The 21,414-nt window shown below is 41.1% G+C and overlaps 1 protein-coding gene across 1 annotated transcript in view; it reads left to right on the top strand.

Annotated features, from left to right (window-relative positions):
- T265_01377 (hypothetical protein) overlaps window positions 1-21,414 on the top strand; it is a gene marked incomplete at both ends in the record, with an annotated part of 59,212 nt that overhangs the window by 6,182 nt on the left and 31,616 nt on the right. The window contains 7 exons of the mRNA XM_009165403.1: window positions 3,031-3,128; window positions 6,952-7,059; window positions 9,644-9,997; window positions 11,522-11,836; window positions 16,138-16,376; window positions 17,426-17,751; window positions 19,765-19,957. Coding sequence (XP_009163667.1) covers window positions 3,031-3,128; window positions 6,952-7,059; window positions 9,644-9,997; window positions 11,522-11,836; window positions 16,138-16,376; window positions 17,426-17,751; window positions 19,765-19,957 — 1,633 coding nt within the window. The remainder of the gene's footprint in view (window positions 1-3,030; window positions 3,129-6,951; window positions 7,060-9,643; window positions 9,998-11,521; window positions 11,837-16,137; window positions 16,377-17,425; window positions 17,752-19,764; window positions 19,958-21,414) is intronic.

Here is a 21,414-nt window from a genome sequence, read left to right as displayed (position 1 = left end):
CGTAATAAGAGATCAAGTCGGCAAAAAACGCGAACATTATGATAAACACTCAAAAAGCAATGGTGAGCAGAAAAAGTGGCTATCGAGGCACGTTTATCATATATCAAGCATGACACTGATGACAGAATAATTTTCACGCATACAGTTTATCCTATTGGAAAGGCTTAATCAGTTGGAAAGTCGCGAAGATCAGCGCGCCGATAAAAATCGCTGTGAACCACATCAAATAACACGATCGTCTAGTTGTGTGATGTATCTATAAAATGCAAATGAGAAAAGAATCAATCCATCTCCAGGATAGGCTACTAAATTAGGCAACTGCTAAGCAGTAACCAAATTAGAGTATTTAGTTGAGCAGNAGAATGCTCAGAAGGGTAATGGCTCAAGAAAGAAGTATTTTAAACGGCGTCTCTCAATCCTACTGATGCCCCTTTGACAAAAATTGTCTCGAATAATTATCACGATTAGTTGGCAGAACAGCAAATAAATCCCGATATCTTTCAAGAAATGATCATACATCTGTTGGAGTTGAATATACTTCATCCGGTTTAGTGGATCGTGGACATCACCGATAATAGTGACACCCGAAAATTTGGTAAAAGGATTTTGGAACCCTCACGTAACCAGTATTTTGACAGGGAGAAATTCCTATCCCATTTTGATAAGTTGTAGCCTGGACTTTGGTTTGTCTCAACTGTGTCAAGAGATACGGTGGTAGCTAATGACATTTGACGGTATATCCATGCACAGCCGCCAGTTGGCTGAGGGCGGTTGTCAGTCCATCGTGGATACGAATTACACCCTTTTGTTGAAAACTCGAGGTATACCATCCAATTATCACATTTTCTCAAAGAAATAGACGTAATACACCCAGAGGTATCTAATGATGTAATGCAGTTATTTGCAATTCAGCTGCCTAATTTACATTATTCTTTAATGGACTGTGTTACATTAGGTTAACCACCCGTTTCATTTGAAGTCACTTTCAGGATGCGGAAGTGTGCTCCTTGATATACTCGTAAGGTTACGACAAGCTAGTGTTAAAATCAAAATTAAGATTGATGGATACTCGGGAGCTACGCGCACTTGATGAGTCTTAAAATGGTTGAATCCGAGCGGGTGATTCTTAACTGTTTCAGGTAGTCTCAAAAGTAAAGTAAAGAGGAATATTACAGTTACTTCATCATCGAGAGGTGGCTGTCTTACAGAGTGAAAAAGTTCCTTTAGGGGAACAGCAAGCCTCTTAAGAGTGTTGTATCTGACTGCTGACTCTGCTCGAGTGCCTTAGTGACGGAAAAAGACTCGTCGACAAGGGACACATGAGGTTTATTGCAAACCAGCGAGTGCAAAAGCACAACTGCCTCACGCCATATTTTCAAGGGCACTATTTGACCTTGATCGAAGGCTGTCTGATAAGTGTTTATTTGAATTTCGTTAAGTTTCGGTTATTCTGGGCTAACCTTCAGGAATCCGACCTTTCTGACGGCACTATTTACCTTGATCGAAGGCTGTCTGATAAGTGTTTATTTGAATTTCGTTAAGTTTCGGTTATTCTGGGCTAACCTTCAGGAATCCGACCTTTCTGACAGGGAGATATTCTTACTTTTTCGTGGCATGATCTCTGTTGGGAAATTTTGTGATATTTGCTTTTAGCGCAAACTCATACTCTTTGTAGCGCACTTAAATACCAATCGATTATTCAGCATTTTCAATTAAAAATGCTTGTTCACAAGACCAATTTTTGATACCTTCAACTCTAGAAAGAGAGTTGAGTGTGGGGCAATTGAAACTACCCAGTGTTTCGGTGATATATTTCCGTACGGGCGAATTTTTTGTAGCAAAAACAAAATGCCCCCTTGAAGAATAGGCCTAGAAACACAAAGAATGGCTTCACAGAATGTACATTCTGAGCATTCGAATCATTGGTCCATCGAATATCTTTCGAATTTCATTTGTGTGTGGAACCTGCTTCAAATCAACTGCTAGCTCATTCGCGCTGTCGTTTTACTATTCGTATTGCTTAGAATGTTTTTTATTACTTATCGACTCTTGTGTTACGTCCATTGGCTATGATGCCAAAGGATTTGGATTCACTCTGATGTGTCCAGAAACACCACCCGACGAGCGTGCTGAGAGTCTTCAGATGGGAAGGATGAGGACACCGTGGCTACCACTTCCAGCTTTCATTCTCCCTGACCCAAGCACAAGTTCACTGCCATATCCATTCAAATCCAAGCCCACTGCTTGCCAAGTACAAAAACCCCATTCCGATAAACACCTGCGTCAACGACCAGGTGATCACCTGCATGGGTCGGTAGCCGGTTTAGACCAATTTTTGCCCCAACATTTATCCGCCAGTTATGCAGATCGGTCGACGGAAGTGCAATATGAACACCGTTGACCAGACCGTTACGTTCCACATCCGTTCATCCAGACCTGATAAGATCAGTTAAGGATAGAGCACTTGTCTGGCTTGGCGTTTCAAGATCCAACGTTTTTGCCGAAGTATTCGACCAAATCTAAACTTTTGGCATGAAACTCTCAGATCTTCTACGGTCCAATAATACGCAGGTAAAAAATTCTGATCATCCCATTTCACTGGTCTCAGGAACCAGTAGATGTGACCAAGAATACAACTACCTTACAATGTCTCTCAAATAGTGTTAGTGTCTCATTCTCAGCAACACAGGCTGGATACGTGTATACCAGCTAGAAGAGTAAACGAATGGGACCAGGTATACAGTTCAAGTAAGTTGCTTTCAGAATCAAACAGAGTTATTCCGCTAAAAGCTCCCCGTTAGCTTCAGTGATTTGAACGTCATTTAGCTTTTCAGCTGGAAGTCAAGAGTGCTTGGGTGAGTTTTTGTGCTTAAAATTGCGTCGGAAATGTATTCAGATCTTAAGTCGCCCTAACCATACGAGCTTTTCAATATTCCCTCCATTTCGATTGTCACTAAGTTTCATTGTGTGGACTTCTGTGCGGATTTTTAACATTATTCCACAGGCTTTGTGCATTTTCGCTCACAACAGGTATCGTCGAATGTCAGCTTGCCCAAGACAACGTCAAAGAAGCGTTATCACAATTAGAGTTTTTGGATGAATTGCAACAGACGATCGGGAAATCTGCTGTAAGTAAAACTAGCCAAAGTAATCCCTTAGTATAAAGGACATCATACTCATATAGACTACTTCTTCTAATGGATGAGGACTTTATTTAAGCCTGCAGCTTTTCAGGAGCGTTGTACATCGATCAGGACGATAAGAAAGCAGACTGACACGCTCTACCTATCTGTCCACGTAAAACACAGGTTGTGATGGCGAAAAGAGCAACAGAAAAGTGCCTAAAGATATTTCAAAGAACAGTCACATTCATACTCCACTGCCTGGGCGAGTGAGCGTTCCAAGTCAAGAAATTTCGTGGATCGAAAGATGGTATCGCTTTAGTGAACCTAAGCATTCTGGATATCCAAGTGTGGAACAAAATTGAGAGAGACCGAATAGTATCCAACGAGTGACTTGTAAATCAACAGGTGTCTTGCGATCGAAGATGTAAGGTTCCGGGTGTCCTACTGGCTGGTTAGTGTTACACTTCATTGCGTTTTCAGCTGAAAAGTTTAAAGCTTTGGGCTCTCCCAATCCGTCTGGGTGGGATTTGTAAAGATACTGAAAAGATTCTAGAGGTTCCCCTTCGTTTTTATGTCCAAAGACATCCACTGCACACAATAAGGCAAAGTTTCTAGTCAGTCATCAGGAATCCAGACTCATTATTCGGAGAAAATCTCCTTACCGTGGGCCATTTATCTGATCCTTGCCAGCCATGCACAATTCACGAAATTGCATACCCCAAATACTTTCATCCTGATTTATTTGAGGCTCTCAGCTTGAGCCACGCATAAACTGTTGAATCGAAGCATTTGTTTTGTAGGCGAGCTATGATAATTCATCGTATATTTTCATTTTCGTCACTGTGCTCCTACCTCGTAAAGCTTGCGATTCGACAAAAGAAAGTATAAAAGAAGTAACGTCTCTTTGCCTGCTTTCGAAGATTTTACGCGACCTGCGAGACAGTCTCAAATAAATGATATATAAATTAGTCAGCGTTCTACCATCCACACCCACGGAGAAAAAGAATTGAGTTAAACGTCTCAGATGAACAAATTTAACCGCTTCAGGAAATCGGCTTGGGATAGGGAAATAATTCCGAACCGCCGCTAAATTTTAGAGCATATTTTCACAACCAACTAGTGCCAACCCTGTTTAAAATGATTTAAAAACTAAGCGCTGAACGCTTCCTGTGTATTTTGGTAACCGTCATATCCAATCACTTCAGTGAGAACGAACAAAATCTCCACTATCGATACTCCATAATGCAGACGCAGGACAATGGAGCTGTTACTATGCGTAGGCTGAAGGCTCACAGTAAGTAAAGGATAGTGAACATGGTATTCTGCTAGGAAAGCTTGAAACCTCCAAGTCAGTACTGAAAAGAATGTCAAAAACGGAAGTTTGGGTTTCGTGGTTTCATTCGCCTGTCCTTGAGAAACATCAACCCTTCGTATGGTTGTATGGCCATGGTCCAGTATTTGTTTGCAGGCTGTATTTCCAATTGTTTTTCAATCCAACCTGTCCGTGTTTTAACTAGGTTGGAATACAGCAGCATGTGTTGATTCAACTCCATTTTGTAACTATCACAATAGAAACCGGAACAGTGCATTCAGTCATTAATTTTCTAGCTTGTCATCTTCCCAGGCTTCCTAAAATAGCCAGCCTCGAAAGTTTGAATTTTATGAAGGGGTTCATCGGCAACAAATTTGAAAATGTTTTTGAGAATACCCAACATTTTCTTGAAGTAATGTGCATGTTTCGGGATGAAAAACTGATGAAGTGCGGCAATGAAGTTCCAGCAATTTAAGCCTACCTCACCTTAAGTACTACGGTCTTGTAAACCGTTAACAACCCCAAAAATGTTGCCAGATAATTGCTGAATTTTCAGCCTTTTTATTAGCCGAAAAATATCGTCGATTTAAAAAATTGGTCATAGCTATCTATCTATCTACAGACTCTGGATCTGCCGGTGGGCCTCAGTGAGTATTCCTGAATAGTGCGTTTGATAGCTGAACGTGTCTTATATGGTATAGCCCCATATAGTCAGTGTATAATGGTGTATCATGACATATAGATTTGACCATAATCTCAAAGGTGGCACTACTAGGAACAACTAAATGTCCTGATTATTTGATTCCATGGGAGTTGGTTTCACCCTGTGGCTATCACTTGTTTATATTTCCATTGAGATGAACACGCCACTAGAACAGATTTTTCCTTGATTCAAAATGCGGATCGCTTAGAGCAGTCAAAGAAACTCCACAGGATACTGGTTGAGTGGCACAAAGCCGTTGATTGGGACTAGAGAAAAATCCAGCTTTTCACCGAAAAACAATAAAGCAAAGATGTTTTCAACCACTGTTTCCCAATGCTACCTACACAGGTCAGGCATGTTCCAGGTAGCGTTTTGCAGAACATCCACGAGTTGACCACTGGGTTGACCGATCAAAAACTTTTGGCAGCGCACCTCTGAAAATACAGCTTAAAATTAAACTCACTTTTGTGATATTCAACAAATTCATATGAATCCATCTTTGGGAACCATCAACCAGTACGAATGAATGAAAACTAGGTACACGCAGCCAGGATGAACATCCAAAAGGAATAGGTATCAAGATTCCAACCGCCTAAACAAGCCTCATCCAGTTTGATGTTTCGACTAGATTGTCCATTAACATACATGACCGCCAGGAGAAAGGCAATTCTCCTAGGTTCAAGAACGGTAAAACGGCGATTGTCTAAAAGGCTACGTTAATTACATCAAAGAGGTTTTGGTTAACACTCTGCTGGTGTAACGGTGATACTACTGACGGAGAGACACGCGAGTAGTATGTGTTGTTCGTAGAATTTCGCTTTGCATCGATTGAAAAAGGGAATTCTGTTGTGAAATTCGTGGGGTCACTTTGTAACATTTGCTTGGATTTGACCGACGAATGAGTGGAGTCAATGAATCTCCAGGAAAGCTCAAGAAGACTCGTTCAGGAGAAGATCTGTGTCCAGTTTTTGTGACTAAGATGCAGATTAGAGTTTTGCTTCCCTGTTCAATGGTCTGTAACCGGTCAGTTGGCATTTCCGAATAAATAACACCGCAGCGAAGACCTTCTTCCTTCTCACTGGTAGTGATGCTCTTTACCTGATAAATGAAATCGGGCTAAAAGGAAAACCTAAATCGAATGATGACAGAAAGCGACGGAATGCTTCCGGGACTACAGCAAAATTTCGCGCAGTATCCATTTTATTCGTGGACAGTTTACAAAAATCTTAACAAGTTGGTATTTTTAAGTCTCTCATTTTTGGTCTGTTTGGCGAGACTTTTACGGCACTTATCTAAAAAACATGCAATAAAAAAAGTGAAAGTTTTTCAGCAACTTAACTATTTCCACGGAGAATTTCCTATCTAACCTACAGAACAACGACCACAAAAGGGAAAGCTTTATCCAGGTCCAAAAGCCTGGCATTATGCAGTGGGCTGATTTTGGTCTACCATTTTACAAGTCAGCAATGAATTCCCCAATATTGCCGTTTAAATCTAAGAAAATTGTTATGTTTTCGTGTAAAAAATACGGCTTATCCTTTCTTTATGCAGCTGATGACGCGATGCATCCAATGTGAGCACCGAAGTAAACGTAAAACTCGGAGCTTTTATTGAAGATCCACTCAAGTGTGGTGTTTGCTCATCAGCGTTAAATTTATTTATTTTACAGGTTCGACGAAGTGCATCCAGGATGATATAAGCTGGAGGTGTACATTGTGCCCCATTTCATATCAGACAGTCGGATAAGAACCAAGACAATCCACTGTCCACTTTAATTGTTACATTCTGCAATATTCCTCTCTCCCTTAAAGGAATTAAGTTATTTGGCCGCCGTGCTTGGCAGAAAACAATCAAGCTCGTCACAGAAGATTTTGGCAAAGCTGGACGAAGCTACTGAGCTTCATCTCAAGAGTTTGGAGGTTAGTCTGGTGTCCCAGTTTGCATCTACACAACAAAACTAATGCACAGCAAAAACATTATACAGAATGCGCTTGAATGTTGCGCAGTCAGTCCACCAAGCTTTCATCATGCTACAGTATTGCAGCACTTTGTAAGATATTTCCAAACGGCTCATTTTTACCGTCTAGACAAGAATGTGGAAATAACCGGACCACATCTCCGGAAGAAAGCGCTACAGTTTTCAGGTTCCATGTCATGGGCGTGAAAAAAACGGGCATGAGACATGTCAGCATCCTTTCAAATCACCGTTAGACTTACACGGGCCCTTTTACATCTTATCGCATTATTTTAAGAATTCCATTAGTACATTTTCTGAGGACTGACAACGACTCCTAACAAGTAAATGTTTGACTCAGTGCAAATTTGTGCCTGCACGCCCCGAAAAGGCCAGAAAACTCACGTGATGATGAGAATGTTCGTTTGCGACATTATTGCAAACAAGTTCAACATAGAGCTCCAGATGACTAGAGACCCCAACAATCAAAATTAGTGATCTGGAGTTGTTTTAAAAATTCATAATAGAGAAGAAGCAAGACTGCTACTCATGGGATTGCGAATCTTTTCGAAAAATATTAACGTGTCAACGAGAATTTGAGTGAAAACTGACTGGAGAAAGATTGGAACAGTTCCCGTACTTCCTACTACTTATCTAAGTGAATATTGCTACTGTTTCTCATGTGCGAATCCTTATGATCTTCTGCTCCTCTATGGGCCCTTTCGAACTAATGTACAATTATTTTGATATCTACAAACACCAGCGGTGGACTGATTGGGTCTCTTTTCCTCACTAGAAAAAACATTACTGCGAAGTGCACCACCATATCACCGGGCTTCCACAACGTAGCAAACGTGATCCCGCTGAATACTGGTTACTGTCCGTATTGATCATGGTCAAATGAAACCCAATGTGCGTGACAGGCATTAATGAATCTTGATGAAACAATGTGCTCAGTGTCGGCTTACCATTTTCTCACTAGGAAGATTCAGTTGAACGAGAAACAGACGAAGACCTTGTCCTTCGAATTTCGGTCTATCTTCTGTTTTATCAGCCTACCAGCTACTACCATATGCAAAGCTACTGATCGCCCAGTTCATTTCAACATCCAAGATCCTGAATATTATCATGGGTTGCTATTTTGCTCTTACGCTAGGGATGCGTATCCGTTTCTTGCACTACGTTTCATGGTGATCTGCGTAGAACAAATGCTGATGCAAAACATTTGTTAGGCGTTTTATGGTTTTGATGTATTGTTAGTAGATAGCACATTTGAAAGTAAGCTGTAAACAGAGCAGGACTCTCTTGCCTCTTGAGCTCTGCCATCACTCCAAAATTCAACAAATGCCCCAGAATGTGAAACTGTTCTCGTGAAGACCAAATACACTTCGTGGTTAATATTTCTTGTCATCATCTTCGACATCTTGACTACCAAATACAGCTGTCTGATTGAATGGAAACGTGAACGGAGCTTTCTATGCTTTGAGAATACTCGATGATTTCATGCCAAGAATCATTCTTCATCGCATCAGGATTCATCCAACAGTGGCATCAAGGTGTCAGTCGAATTTTGCCTCTTCTGGAGAATTTTATTACTCATACAGAGTGAACAGCTGGTTGCTTGGTAATCTTTGCACTTTTATCCCCATAATCGTTATCCTAAGCAGCTATCCTCGCCAGTATCGTGATCAGCGCGGTCAACATTGTCACGACATCCCCATCATTATGACCATCACTACCGTCATCTTCTTCACCGTCAGCTTCATCGTCCTCTACATCAGCAGCAGAAGTCTACCGCTTATTGTTAGCATCATCTCCATCTTTGATACCTTTAACTTGACTGTCAATAGAAGCAAGTCGGCGAGATAGCGGCATAAGTCTGGATTTAGTAAAATCCAATTAGGTACTAGTGAACTGATTACGTGTATGAAGACAGCTTCTCTATTCTTCCATATGCAATGTTAACTGAGCCCCCCAATTCATTGAAAGCGCTGTCACTAAATGGTTACAGATAATATTTACATCTTCCCCCCTCTCATTTTGGTCTGATTTCCGAAGCTACAGTATAGTTACCATAAATGATGATTCATGAATAATTCACCACTGTGCGTTTCAGGTGTTAGTAACGTGAAGTGTACTGTTTAAAGCAGATGGTATTCTAGCTAATTCATTCAGAAAGAGCAACAGCTTTATTTGTTTCACCCGCACGTATATGCATATGTGCTGTATGGATGTGTGAGTTGCTGTGTGAGTGTGTTCAGTAGCGGCGGGGCCAGCAGACAGAGGGTTGTGAGGTCAGAGACTTCACTCACAACGCTGTGTTCTTATCATCAATTTATCTAAACTTGAAGTGAATAATGGAAGCGTCATTTCGGCGCTAACCAATCTTTGTCCGCCCACGCCAAATCCGCCTTCCTTAGTTCAGCTTTCCCAACAAAGTGGGGCAATAAAACTCCAGAAGATTTTCACCAGATAACTTTTATTAGCACTGAACCAAAAACCGGAAGAATTATTTAAAAGCTCTGCTGTTTTTATTACAATACTTACAGGGATGTGCACGCGGAATTCGCTACTATGAACAAATGAATGCAGATTTTATGATTCAGCTAGTCATGGAATATTTGGCTCAGGCACCACAGCAGCCTCCAGGAATGACATCGATCAGCTTGGATGCACATAGTGCGGAAATAACTACTTTCCGGCACCCAGAGGACGGTCCACTTACTCGCTGTTTGCGGATACTAGACCAAATAACAACAAATGCCCCGGGGTACCAGAAAGCGCTCTACCTGACGTCTTATGTACACTACTTACTCGGTGACAGCATGATGGCACTAACAATTGTGAAGAAATGCTTGGATTTGGATTCAACGCTTGTGGACGGCCACATTCTATTAGCTCAAGTGAGCCTACCTTATGGTTTGTGTATAGCAACTTTGCCAGTCGTCTCCCAGTTGGACGCTATTTTTCCGAGTCATCATTTCATCAATGCTTGTGTATAGAACTTTGCCAGTCGTCTCTCCCAAGTGGGACGTATTTTTCCGAGTCATCATTTCATCAATGCTAGGTGGTGAATTATCTGACCTTAGTGATGTGCTATCGGAACTCTGTGCTCTTCTTCATATATGACCGTGTGTAATAAAAACAATTACGAAACAGTCAAATCAGTTAGAACCAGGTTTGAATGCATTCGAAAGATTTGTTCAGAAGACCGGAGCTGACTCATGCTAACCAGCGTAATTGAATGAAAAAAGTTGACCGAATCAAGTAAGGAAAACTACATTAGGAATAATATTTGGAGAAGTTCAAATAGATTTGGGCGTGAACCTGCGGTTGCAACTTTAGGATGGAATTTGACGAGTTCACCCGTGATAGATTAGCGTCAGTACGCCACAAATACCTATAATTTTTGGATTCTAGCAATGTGTCATTTCTTGACGAAAGGTTATTATTCTTGCGATAAGTATAACGTGGCGTAATTGCATGCCAACAGGAACAGGTAGATGGAAATCTACGTATCTTGTACGCGGTCCCAGTACGGTCTCCACAGTGTCTTCTCAAAGATACCCTCTTGTAATTCAGAGTTACTTAGGCATACGGGTTGGATCCCCACAATATAACTACAGTCTTAGCAGCTATTTTGCGGCATCTCATTGGCACCAGTTTCACTCTGTAATAGAGATATATATACCCGTACAGCCCCGTTAGTTGTGCACTGTCAGATCTTCAGTATGGGCTTACCTCGATTGCAAGATGAATTCCAAAACCGAAATTTCAATTCTCCTCAGTGTCTTAACTTGACTGTCATAACAATGATCTTGCTGAACAAAATAAATGAGTGGATGAGGTTGAATCTGTTTCCATTTTGTCCAATAGCTACTGTAGCCTGTCATGTTTTGTTACTATAATAAAAGTCACGTCTATCGCCATATTTCACGGGCGAACGCAGTGAACTCGTGATGATACAAGAAAAGCTGTCAAATTCCCATGGCGCGCAAGATGTAATTGTATTCAACTGACACGTCTGTTCAAGGGACAAAAATGTCTTATCGGGACCATACATAGATATACGGTGTCACCTTACTCGCTGGTTGATAACGTTTTAAAGTAAAAAGAGCATACTGCTGCAGAGTACATTAAAACTGATTCTAGAGAGGGAAGGATATTGACACTTCAATTACATCAAACTAGTATCCACGTCTGGTCTGCTGGCCAATTTTCTCCCGACTTTGTCACCGTCTTTCACCCAAGTCTGGCGTATTTTTCTAGCTGTAAAGCCTATAATGCCTTACAAATCATAAGACAAAGGAAGATGACCATAAAAACATGCTTTATTCCATTAAAAATATTATCATTATTATGAAGGCAAAAACTATGAGCAGTTTTATTGACTTGTGAGTATCATTATATTTTATCTGCCTTTCAAGATATATCTTTACCAAGGAAACCTAAAACTGGCTGAACAGGCACTGGAAACCGGACTGAGTAACAATTTCGAGGTGCGAAATCATCCCCTGTATCAGCTTGTCCGTGCAAGACTGCTAACTAAACAAGGCAACGCAAAAGCTGCAGTCCAGATTTTGAAACAAGCCATTTCTTCATTAGGCAATTCACAAGCGAGTCGCTCCCACAAACGCACTGGAGACAATATTGGCTTCGATGTCAGCAAGGCAGTTTCTATGAATGATCAACTGACGCTGTCACTAGAACTGGCGGAGGCACATCATTCTCTAGGAGAGACGGTAGGTTACACAGGCTGACTAACAAGTTGTTCGTCACGCTCGCTAGTTTTCTGCAAGAATTTCGCTTATTTTGGAAATTCAGAAATTCTGCATTGTCGTTTGTTTGCGGTAATTGTCAAAAGTTTGCAAATTGGAAACTGCAAGATGTCCAACCTACGGACAGAGAGTATTATGCTTTCACATGTTGCATGAACTTAAAGAAACTGGTGGAGTCTACTCGGGGGGTTGCACGGAAGCAGTGACCCAATCTGCGTATTAAACTTGAGTCGCTATGCCTAATGTGTTATTCTAGCAAGTTTCATGGCTGTTTATTGCATCGCAAGTGGAATTAGAGCTGGTATAGTTATCTCCCACAAATATATCTGCCACAAATATGTAATGTTAAATTAAGTGCAATCAAACGAACGCAATTCCCCCTTCTCTATAATGCCAAGAAATTTGTGTCGGCTGTTTGCGCTTCTCATCTGGTGTGCAGTTGATGGATACGTAAACTTTTCACTTTTGGAAAAAAACAGGCCAATATGCAGCTTTGTGAATGCGAAACAGACTACCATCCTTTTCAGGTACCGCAAACTTTGTAATTTTCTCGGGTTTGTGTCAATGAGGAACACACCTCACATTTATCTATGCTCACCGCTTGAAGGCTTTGTGCACGTACCGACCCCCTGCTTGACTGCTTCTCTCCCCGAGTCACTTCTGTTTCAACTGAAAGATCGCACATTGTCAGGAAATACAAAAAGTGCATTTTGAAATCTTCAGAGAGGATTACGGATTTCATTTTCGTATGGTATCTTAGACCGCAAGGGGTTAATAATTAGCCCGGTTTTGCCCTAGCGGATGCTACCGTCTGGCGCTCTTGGAACAAGGAATGTTCGTAGTTGCACCCTGTATTTCTTGTATGTTCAGACATTTAACATAGGTAACCTAATTCTGAGAGAAAAATTACTGAAGTACTTGAAAGGGATGGAAATGTACCTACCATTGGAGCAAGTGACTAGATTTACTCGGTCAAGCAGGATGCGGTCAAACCTCTTGTTTTGGGTTGACTTTTGTGCAGCCAGTGTGTGAAAATCGAATAAAAGGCCACCGCTGGAATAACAATAGAGCCATGCCGAACTCTAGAACACTAGATCGATCCTATAACAATCGTTTTGGGCAAATTTGGCTGCATCCTCGAATTGAATCCCCTAAATTATTCGACTTGCACACCTCGTCGTGGCTACTTCTACCGATCATAAGCGGCCATCTTATGAATTTCCAAGAAGTTGTGGTGAAGTGCATTAATCAAAGTCTAAAAAAGTAAAGAAAAAGTGCTGGCAAGTCGGTCTCCATACGTTTGGACAAAATTGACCAAAATGTGTCGAAAAGAGGTATCCACAATATCCACAACAAACTGTAATTCTAGAGCGTGGGTTTTTGGCTCAACTAAGAGCCGTTACTTCTAACGAACAGTTACTCAACTAGTAAGTAGATTCAAGAGGTGAACGATCCTTATTGTCGGAAATTCAATGCAGGAATAGCTAGTCCCCCAAACTGCCATAAAGCATACAATTTATTAACGGTAAAATCCCACGTTGTTCGCTTGTTTCCATCTAACGGCGCCACACAGATAAAAGGGGGCTCATCCAGAAGGTAAAGTGGACGACGTTTTATCACCAGTTGACGGTTTGCAAGAAACCTTTTGGGCGGTCCTACACTTGTGTGAGGACCCAAAGGTGCGGCACGACAGCCCTGATCTGGTTAGTAGTGCGTAGTCAGGTCTTGGGGCAACGGCGTATGACGACAGCACAACCCAGGTACAGTTCTAGTGTCGTCTTCATGGCTTACGATGTGCGGCACTAAAGAAAGTTTCATGTAGGTGTTTGGGAGGTGCCAGTTGAAGATTCAGCCGGAGAAACCTGCGGTCCAAATTGACCGCCGCCTATTTTTTAGTTTGGATTTCTCGGAAACCAAAGTTTCGGCTGAACGGTTGAGTATACATAGACAGGATTAGGCTAGGAACTTTGAAAGGAACCGCGGAAAATCTTGCAAGATCTTTTCCAGTTTCTTGCAATATTCTTAGATATACTGTTGTTAAAAAATTGACCCTGGCTGAAAGTGATGATATGGTCTTTCTGGTTTACATTTCGGAGTGACAAACGTAAGAAATGACTGAATAAAAGTGGACATTATCCAATGAATGAGTCAGTTCCAATCAGGAACACAATCAGGATTTTTTAATTGCTCATGGTACACCTGGAAGGCGCCCCAATAGTTCAGCCTTCGTGCCACTTTCGAGTGGCACAGCAGTTATACAGTGGATTGCTGTCAATGTTATACGGTTTTTCAAAATATAAATCAGGGACTTCATCAGAGCCTGGGAACTCAAACTTCCCAAACGTTTGAATGCTCTTCTCCTACTTCCCACCTTGGGAAAATGTTATCAACCTTCCACTTGAAATGCCCTCAACCACGGCGTTTGAATTACGGTCGACTGTGAATTGGAATAAACAAGAAAATCACTTGGTTTACATAGGGCTGTTTGCTACTTCTTGATGGTATATTTTGCCACAAATCACCCCCAAAACAGCATCCTGTAAGAGGAAAGTTAGTGAAACAGACCAGTCTTTGTCGTCTTGGTTTTGCGTGAAAGAAGGTGGCGATCTTCCGTGTACATACAATTCTAGGAACAACAGGAACAATTCACTAAAAATCGAAGTACAAAATAAGTGGAGTGTAATACAAGGTTTCGGCTTCAGTTGGTTTATCTGTACATAACTAGGCAGCGTTTTCCATGGGTGCTGAAACCAGTGAATTACTTTCCAAGTCGCTTTAAATTAAGTAAAAATATCAAGTTGTGTGCATGATCATACAATTCACGGTATATTGGACCAGGAATCGGCTCCAAGTACGTTTCATTATTTAAGTTATTCGGAGGTACAAGGTTGTAGCTAATTTACCAGTTAACTAGAGGGTGTTACTCAATCCCCTTCCCCAATAGGGCGTCAAACTTTGAAGTATAGAATATCCAAGCAGTTTCGGGGCAAGCGACCAGGTAATACTACTCCTCTGCATGACACTAACCATAAAGTTCATGGAAACTATGTACAACTCAATGCGCGTATCGTCAGTCTTTGTCCACCAGATAGGCCTGGTTTCCCAACTTTAGTCAACCTTATAATTAATGTCAGGATTTTCCGCTAAATGTCCGGATGGTTCAATAATTTGCAGCATCCGGAGATGAAAAACCGTTTCGCCAGTGTGACCGCAAATTTGACAACGAAAGGAAAGTACGCTCTCTGAATACCACAGTGCTGAAATCAGAGGGGTGTATGACGACCTGCAAACATACCATATACACCGCTTCTCCTACACAAGAAGAGGTTATCTTTGGTAAGCCCTACTCAAAATTGGTGGAGAGAGACTTTCCAAAGTTTAAAATGGGTTTAACAGTAAATCATGCGGCCTTGGTGGTGAAACCGTCGGATTTCAGATGAAACAGCAATGCAAACGATGCTTCTATTCTCTTGGTGGTTGCAAACATACGGTTTTTCTGGTGCTGGTGAAACGAATTATTTTGCTGATCGTTGTATCAGCTACGAGTCTTTAGTTAGTGTAGAAACTTCAGAGGAACATAAAGCTGGCATTCATAACAATCCACTACTTCTGGTTGTAGGATGGAGCGGGAATAAGCGACGAATTGAAAGGCATTAGGGTTTAGGGTGGCTTATGAGGCCAGCCAAGCGGCGTAAAGTGGACTACGTTTGTTGTTTAAACTGACTACACTCTATTAAAGAGAGCACCATCAATCGTGTATAACGATACCTCCACCCTCAACTTCGAATGATTCACGTTATTATAGTGTATTGAACTATTCCGCGATAAAATGCAGCTGCCAGAAAAAACCTGGGAAGTTTCCGAACACTAACATTCCTTTATATAATTGTCTTCTACTTGTGATTCAACGATAATCTATATTTCATGACTTGAACATAATATATACTGCAGATGCAGGAAAATTTCGATGCGTTAATAAAAAACACTCATCGCACTGGATTGTTCACCCAGAGATCACCATATAAAAGCACCTGCAAATAAAAACGGCTAACTGCTTCATCCGTTAACCAGCATAGATTATCTGGCCGGTACCAGAGCTTGCCATGCATGGGACTTTTAGGTCTCCTCTGCTAAGTGAGTTCACACTTTCTGAGGAGAGCAATCCTTTAGTGAAGCACACCCCTGATTTGTACCAGAGATTTGAAGGGGTTTTGTAACGGTACAACCGTCTTTAATCATCGAATCATCGTTTTTGATTGGTTCAGCATGAAGCAACAAAAGCGCTTCAAGATGCTCAAATGGCCTATGCTGGAAGCCCAGAGCTTGGCAGAATCACAATTGCGAGTGCCGATCTCGCTCTGAGTCAGGGTGATCATGAAAGTGCATTATCAACTTTGCGCACGATTCGGCCGGAACATCCCTACTATCTGACGGCGAGGCAACATATGGCCAACATTTACCTACATCACCGAAAGGAGAAGAAACTTTATGCTGCTTGTTACCGGTAAGTTAACTGCAGTTACAGAGAAGTCAAACTTTATTTGCTCTGTTGACATTGCTACCACACAGAATGCGACAAAGTTGTCGCCAAAAATATCATCTGAAGTTAGGGTCAGAAGTTGCTCTCAGGAGTTGCAGACTGGTGGGGACCAATAACAGCCTCCTCATAAACTCTACCTTTTATTCCAGAAAAGCTTATACTTTGCTAACTGGATTAGCCCCTTTCATAGCTTAGCAAACTTCTCTTGACCATAAGGAATGTGTTTTCATTGGAATATTGAATTCCCATTCGAAAATACCATTAACCCGCCTCACTCCATATGCTATCCTTATCTGATTGGATACATCCTTCTCATAGTTACCACACATGAGTGCCTGTTGTGTACTGCGCACTCTATATGGAATGAACGGCCTAGATTTTGAATAATCTTTGTTGCATGGAATATCGCAATGCGGAATGAGTACCAAGATGCTATTGCACCTTGGCCTCCAAGTACACTTTTGTATTAGGGTGAATGATTCGAGATCTTGAAATCTAAGGGTTAATCCAAAATTTCCAAAATTTCTAGAAATTTTGAACTAATGAACAACCTAATAGTACTAATGTTTGTTTCCATTTATTAAAGAAACAAACAGGTCGATCTGCTCTTTAATTAATTAATTTGATTAATTTAAGCTTTAATTATGTATGGCTCGTCATTTTAATTGCGACGAAATATCTGAGAGCAAGTGTTCGCAGTTAAAAAATGCCGACTAACTGTCGGCTTTTACTTTTTAGATGCCTTCCATAAACAAAGCTAGGATTTTCTTATGGTACTAGCCTGCGAATAAGGAAATTATAAAACTATTTGTAAAAAAAACTCTGACTGTTGCTCACCTTGTATGAATTCTAAAAGAAAGGACTGTTGATTACCAGAGTCCATTTATGGTATGATATCAGTCTAAAAATAAGTCGATAAAGTTACACCACAAAAGCTTCTGGCGAATCCGTAGAACGATTATTTCAGTTTAATGTTAATCATCTTTACGAAAACGATGCTGTGCCACATTCAGCGAATTGGCCGATAAACTGGGAACTACTGAGGCCCATTTCCTTCTGGGCGATGCATTAATGACAATCCAAGAACCAGAGCGGGCAATGGAGGTTTATGAGACAGTTCTGAGGAAGAACCCGAACGATCTTCGTCTCGCTGCCAAAATGGGTCAAGCTCTGGTAAAGACACATCAGTACGCCAAGGCCGTGTCATACTACGAGGCTGCGGTCAAGAGCGGTCAACCAGCACTGAGATTGGATCATGCCAGCTTGTTAGTGAAGCTCAACCAGAACGAAAAGGCAAAGCGAGTTCTGACTCCGATGATGACCGAAAAAAATGCTGCATGTAAGTAAACTTTGACAAAACGTGAATATCGCTTTTTCTGCTTTACTGCCACATAAGAATGGTCTGCAAACTCGAATCGCTACGGTCCATAAACCGTGTATTCAAGGCAGTCGAAATTGATTTTCTTCAGCTTCTTCCCTTAGACGAATGTGACTAACGTCATAGTGTGATCCACTTACTGTCCAGCGTATGAGTCCTTACGCCTAAGCAAAAAAACAAACAAGAAAGACGTAAAGATTGTAGCCCATTTTATGCTTACTGCGGTCTATTGCTATCTTGTTCGTGATATCAACTACGCTATGATAACCCTTTCACTGATGATATAGCATTCTCGTACTCACTTGCTTACTGTAGGTAGCGTACAAAATGCTGCCCCAAAAATGTGCACATCCTTGAGACTGGAGAAACCACTCTGCTCTTAGGAGCAGCCTAACTTGCAAGGGGCACAATGTTGGACCGTAATTTTCTGCATATCTAGGTGGACACCAAACTGGCATTGAGGACCATTCAACAGAAATAGTCATTTTACTATACTTCAAATAATACTGGCTACTGTTACCGTGGAGAACGAGTGACAGAAATACATTCACCCCTATAAGCGGATACTTGATCAAAGAATTGAACGACACTTTGTGCAACATTTTTGAATACAAAAAACTTTCAGGGAGTAAACCGGTGAAAAATACCGTACAACTTTAGCCCCCACTTCCGTTTGGTTGTTTATGGCTTGATCTTCCTTGGGATATGGTATCCTGGCGAGTTCTGGGAAAGGCGCCCACCTTTTTGCACACTGTTTTGTCAAACGACGTACCGTAACACTGAATCCTATAAAAACTTCAAAGCTATTAGTCTCAAGAACCGGATAAAAACTTCTGAGTCTTCCATTTAGTATGCGACGTAATCGCAAGGATATTCGCAGTTTTTGGGAATCTGACAAGATCGCGTAAAACACTATCCTAAAACTGCTTTGGAGTGAAAGTGTATGTAACACTGGTCAGCCCAAATTTTGTTCATGAAATGTGCATGTGAATAGCAATGTTCTATAAAATAAAATGACATTTATCGTGCTCTGTTGGATTTTTCGTACTTATAGGCATCCTAAAGCATTAGTCGCATGGGATGATCATTCGCGTGGCTAACGGTTGCACCACAAAGGTCACTCTAATGTGCGTTCTTGCGTTAATCCGATGAGAGGTAGTGTAGTGGTGTTCAAAACATTCTTTGAATGAATACAATTAATGTCATTTCTTATCAAAAGTTGAAAAATCGGTTTAGAGTATGGGTGATGAGCGCACAAAAGTGCTTCTTATTCCAGTTGCACCCTGCTTAGCAGGATCTGTTTCGGGGAAATATCCATTTTTCGTAACGCAAGTAAATGAACACCAATCAATTTGGTCCCCTTTTGGAGGCACATAGTCCAGAGACATTCTCTTGCAAAGTAGCTCTATTCGTCCGTATTCTTTTTTGCTTTAGCAAGTGAATAACCCATTCAGAAGTCATTCGAATTAAATGGCTATCAATTCATCTCTCCTGTGAAGGATCATGCTTCTTGAATTTCACACACTATCAGTACTAATAAATGCTTTACGGATCGTGTATATTCATCCAATTTATGCAAGTTTACACACATGTCGACCGATCAGGTAGGCCAAAAGCTGCGTCGGGCTAATCACAGTATGTTACTTGTCCGACTCGTCCTTCATTAAGTGAAGTTTTTGTATCAGGTTTTGAGAACTAGTCAATATTTTCTATTTTCTTCCCGCATAACAAGAAGCAAATGAAACATGCCACGCATTTTTGACTAGCTATCACAGTCTGGACGTTTTTCGGTTCATTCTGTCATATTACACAATGATATAAGTGATCTATACTGTAAAGATGGATCAACCTGTTCATAAAGTAGTTGCTCAATGTAAAACGTATCCGTATCCGTCAGTCAGTTCGGAGGTTCAGTTTTCATTTTTCCTTGTAGAGGGGATGCTTAACTTAATCACGCCATTTGATTTACTAAAGGTTCTCTTGATCCCAGTGAACTAAGAAGGGCACTACAATTACTGGGGGATATGTGTGCGGGTGGAGAGTCAAACATCCAGGAATATATTGATTTGCTAACTCAAGCGAAATCAATCCAGTCGCGTCGTCTGAACAGGATGCAAACCAGCGAAAGTGGAGATGCGATCGCTGAGCAGCGCTTAATCTTGGCAGAGTAAGTAGTCTTTGTGAAACAATGCACCGGCTAAAGTGAATGAACAAACACTGCCAGCGAATTCGGCTTAACAGCATCAGTAAATGATTCTGAATCATTGAGTCTTTGAATATATTTTGAGTACTATTTGTTGATATAAAATCCCCTCACTGAAATTTACCGGAAGGAAATGATCTGGTTGGAATAATTTCTATGAAATTAGCATGTGCCTATAATTTAGCGCTCACGCGAATTTTCGCACGGTTAGTCAAAGACATTTTCTCAAATCAAGAAAAGAACCAGTGCTACCCGTCACCACAACAGTCACTATCAAAAATAGCTAAAGAAAATTAGTCCTTGAGAATGCATTTTATGGAAGCCCTAACGTAAAATCGGTAAGAAATGAGCAAGAGTAGGGACTTAGAACCGATCAGGAGCTGTGTTGACTTCGATGATTCCAGATAATTCGGAACACACGGAATATATTACTTTACCCAGTAATTCAGTAGCCTCCGTTTCTGTTATTATGTTACTTTGCAACCTTTTTCCACAAGTTCTTGATGCCACTGAGCGAGCCGACAAGTCTTCTTTGACCAAAACTTTTGACCTTTGCTTTGGGGAGGAGGGATGCAGTTTATTACACAAATACCGATTCCCTACATCCTTTGAACTTTTGTTCGGCCACCATGTTTCATCGGAAATTCGCTATTCCCAAGGGGTCAGACACTAACAAAGTTAATAAAAATAACCCCGAATCAAAACAGTGGTTTGGACTTTGCCCCTTATATACTAGTATTACTTGGGAAAAGCGGCAAAGTGGACATGAATGATGACGGTTACGACATTCAACCAAATGTGTGATGTGGCATGCGCACGTAGATAATAACGGTGTCAATGCGGGATCCGTTTGCCTTTCTGTAATTTTCTGACAGTATTTTGACCAACAATTGCACACTTCAATGTCAAGATCGAATAGTAGCCAGCTGCTTTCAAAGGCAACCCCGTAGACAGCAAAATAATAGCCACCACAGAGGCTTAGAACATTGCGAAACCTTGGTAAGACATTAAGATCAGGCCTTAGTTGTATCGTATAGTCCGGATAACGTCGCACGAGCAACGGTAAAATTACTAGGGTGGAGATTTGACGTAGAAATGGACTATCTGGTGAACATAATGACGGAAGTGACCATGAAAAATCTATGCTACACCACGAGGTGGTTGAATAAGCCGTCCAGCAGTACAACACCACTTCATTTTTGGTCAGTTTTAAATATGTCGTCATTTTGCTGATTTCTCACTTCTCTAGTTTCCAGGTCCGTCCTTCATGTTTTTGCACTGGCTGTTTGTTTTGGTATCGATGGTTCCATTTTCGGCACAGCGTTTCGACGAAAATTGACAGGGATTTATAACTGTTTAAAGGTCTTCGAAGTGTAAAGATTTTTTAAACGAGTGTGTTGTCTTCATGTATTACCAGTATA

Source organism: Opisthorchis viverrini (assembly GCF_000715545.1).
Source record: "Opisthorchis viverrini unplaced genomic scaffold opera_v5_15, whole genome shotgun sequence".
Lineage (NCBI taxonomy): Eukaryota > Metazoa > Platyhelminthes > Trematoda > Opisthorchiida > Opisthorchiidae > Opisthorchis > Opisthorchis viverrini.
This window is presented reverse-complemented; position numbering and strand designations above follow the sequence as displayed.